This window comes from Ipomoea nil, unplaced genomic scaffold (genome assembly GCF_001879475.1).
Source record: "Ipomoea nil cultivar Tokyo-kokei standard unplaced genomic scaffold, Asagao_1.1 scaffold3361, whole genome shotgun sequence".
Taxonomy (NCBI): domain Eukaryota; kingdom Viridiplantae; phylum Streptophyta; class Magnoliopsida; order Solanales; family Convolvulaceae; genus Ipomoea; species Ipomoea nil.
The window spans coordinates 6,446-15,964 of record NW_017619789.1 but is presented as its reverse complement, the minus strand read 5'-3'; the positions used below and the strand labels follow the sequence as shown (position 1 = coordinate 15,964).

The window sequence follows — 9,519 nt, the reverse complement described above, 5'->3', positions numbered from 1 at the left end:
AGCATGCCAAAACCAAAGAGTTTCCAAGACAAAAGTTAAAGTTCAAATCTAAATTATTGTATGCATAACACAAAGCATTCAAGACAAAATATTATGTATTATATTAGGCATTTTCAAAACATAGATAAATATGGAGGCTAGGGATTTACAAAACCCAAGTAGTATTGCTTGACACATAAACAATTAAAAGGAAGCAAGTTTTCTCAAAAAGCATACGCATCCATATAGAGTTCTAATATAACACAATAATAATAATAGAGTTCTAACAAATATTACCCAGCCCATAAACATTAAGCCTATACAAATTTCGCTTCATGTGATTTTTGAATTTTTTTTTTCTAGTTCAATCAATTATGAGAATCCTATTCATGTTATGTTAAAAGTATAAAATAAAAGTAAATCTCAATCTTAATCCAAATCAACCACCAAACATTAAATATTTATTGTTGATGTAATTCAAATAAAAAGTATTGAATAGTTCATAGTATTAATGAAAAGTAAATTAGAGATAAGTATACTAAAATTTACCTAGGGCATAAAAGCCTATGTAGATCGTGATAAGTTCACCAAATCGTCCAAAGCTTGTTGTAAGTTGGCAAGGAAGCCTTTCGCCTCATCGTTTAAGACTTCCAACCGCTTCCCCTCTTTGATGATTTTATCGATTTCCTGGTTGACAATTTCCAATTTAGTATTAAGCGCAGTTATCTCATCCCGATTGCTTTTTATTTCGCAGTACTTTCTGGCTATTGTCAACGCCTTTCAACATGCAGCTGAAGTGGCATCTCTAACTCGGCCAAACGCCGCGGTGCTCCTCAAGTAAAGCAGTAAGTTGTCTTTCTTGTTCCTTTATCATACGTCCCAGATCATTAAGACTGCAGCCAGATAGCTCCTCATTTTGCTTACGTAGATCCATTAAAAAGCCCTAAGACCGAATAAAAAAATCAGAAATTAATAAAATTAATTAAATTAAAATGTATGAAAATATTAAATTACCTGAGTCTTAATGGTCTGTTGATGTTGATGTTGACGCGAGTTGTTGCTGGAGAAGAACCTGAGAGTGCCGGAGAGGAACCTGAGAATGAGTTGTTGTTGGGAAGAGCTGTCGAGAGTGAGTTGTTGGGACTTGGGAGGAGTGGAGAGTGGAGAGTGGAGAGTGGAGAGGGAAAGACCGCATATAAAATTGAATTGGGAAGGTGCAGTGACGACATACACAGTACACGGTAATATCCTGAAAATATTTGGGCAACAAAAAGCAAAGTAAATGAAAGGGTCAATGATGCTCACACTGCTGTAGGAATCGTACCTCGCTCGCGTGCTATCCAATGCTCACACTCCCAACCCTTACACTATTCCTCTACACGTTTCGACCAAATAATGGACCGAACACCATATCCTCACCCATATCAATTCTTAAAATTTTAAGGGGAATAATTTTAAAACTTTAAGTGGCGTGATTTGTATTTTAAGGTGTGTGATTTATGTTTTTAAGGTGTATGGTTTATGTATTTAAGGTGTTTCAATTTAATGTTTAAAAGGTGCGTCTTTTTGTGTTACTGCACGGGAAGTTATATTTGCACATGATCCACTCCATATATATATATATATATATATATATATATATATATATATATATATATATATGCAAAAATGCACCACACAGTGTTCGTAAATACACCATTATGTGTGGTGTATTTTTTTTGTGTGGTGTATTTTTTGACATTATGTTTAATACATTATGTTATGAAAGTTGTACTATATAATATTTTGGACAAACATACATTTACCATTATAACTTCCGTTATCTTGTGCACTATTGTTACCATGCACATGCATTCACCATATATTTTCTTATCTTCTTTAATAATAATAATTTGAACAAATACCAATTTTGGTCTCACGAGTCACGAGTATTAGCAAAATGACAGTTTTGATCTACATGTTTAATTCCTACCAATTTTCATCCACGACTATTGTTTTAATGCTAAAATTCATCGCGCCGGTCACCCTTTCGTTTAAGACATGCTAAAATATGAAATTACGAAGGGTATTTTCGTCCTTTTCAAATTAAAATCTCAATTTGAGCATTAATAAAGGAATTTCAGCTCTAAGATCGATCCAATTCGCAGTTCTCCTCCTCAATTAAGATAGGATGAGGAGGAGAATTGCGAATTGGGATATGATTGATCTTAGGACTTAAATATCTTTATTCATGCTCAAATTGGGATCTTAAGTTGAAAAGGACGAAAATAACCTTAAAATTTTTAGATTTCGGCATGTCTTAAACGGATGTGTTGTAACAACCCAAAATTTTCAATTTTTTAAATCCGGAATTTAAGAAATTTCAAAATAGTCATTTTCACTACATTAAAAAATTCTGTGATTAATTGGTGTTTGAATAAATTATTTTTCGTCAACATTTTAAATTAATTTGACACCAAAATTGATTCTATTTCGAAAATTTCTAAATTTTTGGGTACTTCGCGTACCAAGATTTTAATCGAGAAATTATCTGACCGTGTCCGGGAGTATTCAAAAAGATTTTAAATAAGGGTTCATCTAATTAGCTTGTTGAGAAAATTCATTTTCAACCCCAAAGTATTTAAAATAGCATTTCTAGTCTATGGTTCATGTTGCTTGGTGAACCACAAACCTCTTAGCCTTGGTCTGATGCTTTTAGAAAATCAACGCAAACTACCATTTTCCCTCCACCAATCATGGAGAATCTCCTAGGGGGCGTTTGTTCACTGGAATCTTGGATTACCCCAGGTAATAAGATTACCTCCAGGAAGGTAATGTGAGATTACCGGAATGTAAGATTACCTTATGGGGTCGTTTGGTTTACGGAATCTCAGATTACCTTAGGGAATATTAGATTGCTGGGAATGTTAGATTACTGGAATGTTAGATTCCTGTGTTTGGTTAAAATTGGGGTATGTAATATAATCATGTTTGGTTTAAGGTTATTAAAATAAATAAATAAGATAACAGTATCATATATAATTACATGATTTTAAAATATTAACTAAAATCTTGAACTTGAGAAACAAAATTATTTTATATGCTAACATAACATAATAAAATATATATATATATATATATATATATATATATATATATATATATATATATATATATATATAATAAACTAACATAACCAAGGTTATCTTACATTACCTAAGATTTTGAAGGGAATCACATTCCCTTCAAAATCCTATGTGGAGGGAATGTAACATTCCTTGGGAATGTTAGATTCCCTAAGATAATATGAACCAAACACCGGGAATGTGAGCTTTGGAATGTCACATTCCCTTGGTTATGTTATATAACCCGAACCAAACGCCCCCCTAGGGTTTTTGCACCCTATAAAACCACACCTTCTTCCTCATTAAATCCCTGATCTCATTCCCTTGCCTCTCCCAACCTTGTTTTCTAGAAAGAATAAAGAAACACAGTAAGTTCTATTCTCCACCATTCATCTACTCCCTTTGTTTTGATGCCCTATTTGCCTATATTCTTTGAGTTCTCTTAGGCTTAGTTGTTGTTGATGTTTGGGGTGTTTAGGTGGTAAAGAAAATGGTGGAAGTTGCTAGTTCACTGTGTATGAAGAATTATTTGACTAAGTGATCTGATGATGTTTTTATTGAGTAAAGAAGCATGATCATTTGAGAATATATGATTTATTATGAAAGCATGACTAGATTGTGATATTTGATCAGTGTGAAATGAAGCACATGTTGTTGATAGAATGAATAGAATTTGCTATGTTGCAAACCGAGCATGACGTTATATTCTTAAGTATTTCATGTTATTTCATACATGGTTTAGAAGCATGTTATAGAGCATTTTGGCATCTCACATATGTCATATTTCAAAAATGCATAAGGGGTCAACGTGAGCCCAAGTATTATTTTCGAAAATCATGAGCATGTGTATAGCATTCTTTGATGAATTTGAGAAGTAGTAAAGTTGTTGCATGCATAAGATTGATGCATGAGAGATATATTTATGTATTATCTATATCGGTGAGGTTTTTGGAGAACCCGTTTGGACTATGTCCTCTCGGATGATTGTTATGGACATTGCGGTCCTAGTACATGTAACGCGGAGTATTCCCACGTTACGAGGTTGGAAACTACCAGCCAGGCTTGGAATCCTGGTAGGGGGTGTGCACACTGAAAGTTCGATACCTAATTCCGCAGCGTGTGAACCACGAGACTGGTTCCGTAGACAGTAGGAGATATTGGGTCGGACTTACGCCATTCCCGATGGGGCAATTCACGCTACGGTGAAACCCCTGGGCCGTCTACGAGCGAAAAGATAAAGAAAGCGAGTCAATAGAGACTCGAGAGAAAGAAAACGAGTCAGAGAGACTCAAGAGAAAGAAATCGAGTCAAGAGAGACTCAAGAGAAAGAAAGCGAGTCAAGAGAGACTCAATAGTAAGAAAGAAAGAAAGAAAGAGACCTCCACAGAAAGTACTCTATTGTTGCACGAGATTGCATATAAGTATGAGTATATTGTTGCACGAGATTGCATATACGTATGAGTATATTGTTTGGCACGAGGTTGCACATGAGTATGAGTATATTGTTGCACGAGATTGCATATACGTATGAGTATATTGTTGCACGAGATTGCATATAAGTATGAGTGTATTGTTGCACGAGATTGCATATAAGTATGAGTATATTGTTGCACGAGATTGCGCATAAGTATGAGTATGTTGTTGCACGAGATTGCATATAAGTATGAGTATATTGTTGCACGAGGTTGCACATGAGTATGATTATAGCATTGCACAAGATTGCATTCGAGTAAAGTATGGCATGAGAGTACATAATGTGAATGTTGATTTATAATTGTTTTGTTGTATTAGTAGTCTTGTTTATCGAATTATGAGATGAGAATATGAAAGCATGAGTATACCTGTTATATGGTTTATTAGCATGATCCTATCTGTAAGTATGAATTGTTTTGATAAGTTATTTGAGAAAATATTATGTTGTTGAATCTAAGTGAACAGTCTTATGTATATATATGAGCATGCCAACTGATATAATATGGTGCAAGCATCTAGATAGAGTGTGACAAATTTAAAGATGATTTGAGATTGAGTTATTATTTATAAAGAAAGCAAATGTTTTCAAAGTATACTCTATAGTACTTTACAGGGTTGAGTGTGGTTATACTTAGCTTCGTGCTAACGGGGTGTTTTCCTATTTGTCTATGTGTTGCTTGCAAAATCCCTTTCAGGTAGACCCCAGCAGTGTGAAGAAGTCGAGTTAGATTAGTCTCGTAGTTAGAGATGTCTAAACTCTAGATTGATTGATGATCATATTTTGATGATTAGACTTATTAACTTTATGTTCTTTTGAGGATGTTGTAGACTTTTGGGGTGACGTTTTTCCCCCTTATGTTTCCAGTATTTTATTTAGATACCAGATTTTATCTTATTTTTAGTTTTACCCTTTAGCCTGTGCAATCACCACAGAGTGGTGGTTGTGGCGGTGACACTCCACTATTTATCTTTTGGTTAATATTTTCGCTGCTTAGTTTTTTTTTAATGTCTGTTTAGAGGTATAATTAAGAGTTAGAAAAGTGGGGTGTTACAAATTGGTATCAGAGCGGTACGAACCGCGGGAGACTTAGAAAGTTTGATCCTTAAGATTGAGTATAGAAACTCTAAGTGAAAGTCCTAGGTGGAAATACTCTAAGTTGAAGTCTTAAGAAAGACTAGATAAGAAGAGAACATTAAGTGGAAATCCTAAGAAGGATAAGATTAGGGAAAGAACCCTAAGTTATGAAGATTGAGATAAGAAAGACTCTAAGTCCAGTGACTAAGTATGAGAATCAGAGTTAAGAGAAACTCTAAGTATCAGTTAGGAACGCGGTGAGGTCGTGAGTTCCTTTGTGGCTTGGCTTATATGTTTTGTGCTTTATCAATGTGTTTAAAGTGCTTTTATATATCTTTTGAAAGTGAAGCAGAGAAGTTTTCAGTGAGAAGTTAAAGTGAAAGTTAAAAAGTTGAGATATTTGAAAGTTAAAGTTTGAAAGTGGAAGCCTTGTAAAAGTTCTAATGTAAAGAGTATAAGAGTTTATACTTGTGTCTTGCTTATGTGATTTTATCAATGTGCTTGTTATGCGTTGTTATATGTTTCGAGTAAAGTAGAGAAGTAAAGAGAGAAGTTGAAAGAGAAAAACCAAGAGTTTGAGAGTTAAAGCTTAGAAGATGAGTTATTTTGTTAAGTTGTTAAAGTAGATGATAAGAGATGCCTTTGTTGCCTTGCGTGATTTGCTTGTTGCAAGTTTGTCTTAAGAATAGAGAAGTTAGAATTAGCTAACTTATTAGTCGTGCTAACAAGAATGATCTGTTCTTGGTCATGTACGAAGGGTTTCACGATGCCGCGCGAAGAGTCGGAGAGGAATCTCCTCGCTCCTCAGGACCTGGAGCGTCGTCATCTACGGATTTGACTGAGAGTCTGCGCCAGCTCACCCAGTTAACCCAGACCATAGGAGCTGCCGTACTCAATGGGAATAACGGTGGCAGTGACGTGTCCAGAAAGATCACAGGACGCAATCCACCATGTTTCTTGGGTCAGGAGGATCCGGAAGTTCTTGAGGGTTGGATCCGCACGTTCGACAAGTTGTTTAACGTGGTAGGATGCCCAGAGGATCAGCGAGTAGAGGCTGTCGTATACTATCTACAGGGAGAGGCTGACCATTGTGGGTCATGGAGGGACTGGTTGTCCAGGCAAGGGAAGGGTTTGACTGGGGAATGTTCAAGACGGTGATGCGAGAGAGATTCTACCCAGAGCATGTCAAGGCTGCCAAGTATGAGGAATTCTTGGCACTCGAGCAAGGAAGTTTGACCGTTCAGGAGTATCATGCCCGCTTTGTGGCATTGTCTCGATTTGCTCCTACTTTGGTACCTGATGAGGCGAGTAGGGCTCGCAAGTTCATCCGAGGATTGCACTTTGATGCTCAGAAATCCTTCTCCGCGGCGAGATTTGATACATTGAATGAAGCTTATGAGGGCAGCTACTGGTTACTTCAGGATTCAACAGTTGCATCGCGACGCCATGCAAGGGATGAAGAAAAAGAATGAGGGATAGAAGCACAGTCGAATAAGGGACACGGGTTCAATCCGACGGGCAGGCTTGACCATAGAGGTGGGGAAAGGAGGAACATGACTAAGAGACAGGGAGCTGGATCTGGAGGACCACCGAGAGAGGGGACTTCGGTATGTCTGAGATGTGGCAAAGATCATCCTAAGACCACTTGTGGAGGATTGCCTGTAGTTTGCTTTCCGGTGTGGGAAGCCGGGTCATAGAGCCGCTATTTGTCGTTCCCCGAGGATAGAGGCATCTCATGTACGATCCCGAGCCAGCCACCCAGAGGTCCGATTCAACGCAGGCGCTGAATCAAAGCTATGGGACATGGCTATCCACCGAGAGAAGGTCCGCACAGAAATGGGAATCACGGACGGGGCGGAGCGCAACAAGGACGTACCGGAGGAGGCTGGACCAAGAAGGATTATGGTCATGGGACAAACTCAGGCCTGAGATCGCAATCTAGAGAAGGTAACACTCTAACTTGGAATGAGTGTGTTGATTTTACTTGAATGCTTAATTAGATGTGCATGCTTGAGAAGTTGTTACAAGTTGTTGCAAGATGTTAAAAGATGTGTCATCTAGGAATTTTGTGAATTTAGAAGTTAAATGAGTTAGTTTTGGGGAAAAAGCTTAGACTTGAATGCTATGAATTAACGAACAAGAGAATTAGAAGAATGAAAATAGATATGAGTAAGAATGAAAAAGAAAAATCGTTAGGAAACGATTGAGGTTTAAATAAGAGAGATGTTACTGAAATATAAGTGAAAACGAGAAAAGAAGGATACAACGAGGAAAGAAATTGGATAAGAATCTAACTTAAGCAATTCCCGGAGGAATTTGAAAGTCAAAGGATTGACAACAAAATTGGCATTTATTAAAGTCGAGGACTGCATCCAATTTTGACCCGATTTGAAGATTTGACAAAGGCGGAGGACCGATTTCAATTTGTGGTCGAACCGGATCCGACCCGGTTACTCGACCCCGTGGCGGGTCTAGGCCACGGGCCGGAACGGAGCCCGTTCCATGAGACGGAACATGGTCACGGAACACGTAACGGTCCGTGACCTGGGGCCGTGTCAGCTACGCTGACAACGGACCATGGCACGGCCCATTGGGAAGGCCGCTGCCAAGCCCCACCCCCCTAAAACCCTTGTGCTGATTTTTCCAAGGCAGAGACCAAATTCACATCATCTTCTTCTTCTCTCTTCACCGCTACACACTGCCTCAACCTCAACCAAAAACCTATCTTCTCCAAATCAACATCTTTCATCAAGAAAACTTCAAGAGTGTCTTCCCCAAGTCATTCTAAGTACGAGAAAAATATTAGTTGGATCATCCACTGCAATTTTAACGAGATCAAGACAATAAGCTTGAACAACAATGGTGAAGGGAAAACAACAAGTAGAAGGAACAAGTCAGGAAGCACCTACCTACTCTGTAATAGGAGGTAAAACCTATTTTCCCGAATTCTTTTCCGAAGATTTTAATAGCATATTGGAAAATCGAGGTTTGTTGAGGAAATTCCTAAGAATTCAAGAAGAAATTTATCCTGACTTTAGTGATTGAATTTTATGAGAATTTGTCCACAAAATATAAGAAGGAAGTGACTTCGATTGTCTCTAATGTGAGAGGTATGAAAGTAGAATTGACACCACAAAAACTGTCAAATTGGTTTAACTTGTCGTTGGATGGATTGGATATGTATGACAGGGACGATTGGGTCGCCCACGCGGGGTTGACACATCAGGAGTATTTGAGATACATGACCGGGAGTAGGGAGGACTTCCCTAAAGAGTATTGCCCCGAGAGACCCAGCTTTGTCTGGGGAGAAGAAATTATTAGTTTTGTTGATAGAAGAGTGCTTGTTTCCGTGTAGGAACAACTCTATGGAGATTGGTAGTTGGACGTGTACCATTGCCTTTATGTTGAGATTTGGTCGTGGCTATTAATTTTCCAGTTTTGATACTTAAGAACATGGCTTACTTTAAAGCAAAGAACAAGAAAGAATCTACCCTATGGCATGATGTTAAGCTGGGTTTTCAAAAGGATGAATTTACCCAAGTTAGGAGAAACGATACAAAGAACCACTAGGTCGGTTTGAATGCCGCGAATCTGAAATATTATGAGCTGTATCAGGTTGCTGAGAACAAGTATCTGTCCCTAGCTGACATTGCTAAGAAGCCCTTGGATGAGAAGAATTACTTTGGTGGTTAGCTTGAATGTACCCAACGAAAGTGGTCGAATGTTGGAATTGAAGCCGGACACATAGCTAAGGCCAGTGGAGAAGGGGTTGCAATGGGAACTGATTCGGGAGTTGGCATGAGTCACGAGGGAGCACCAGTTACGGCTACTTAGCCGAGAGCACCACAGGGTTACATGAATGGGCCTCAAGGACCTACTTATGAGGAT

The 9,519-nt window shown here is 38.1% G+C and overlaps 1 protein-coding gene across 1 annotated transcript; it reads right to left on the bottom strand.

Moving 5' to 3' along the window:
* Positions 1-533: 533 nt before the first annotated feature.
* LOC109170852 lies at positions 534-4,260 on the bottom strand. Its single transcript, XM_019319995.1, has 3 exons — positions 4,256-4,260; positions 994-1,228; positions 534-922 (listed from the first exon to the last, which is right to left on the bottom strand). The coding sequence occupies exons 1-3, from the start codon at positions 4,258-4,260 to the stop codon at positions 785-787; spliced, it is 378 nt and encodes a 125-aa protein (XP_019175540.1). The 3' UTR covers positions 534-784.
* Between the last annotated feature and the right edge of the window lie 5,259 nt (positions 4,261-9,519).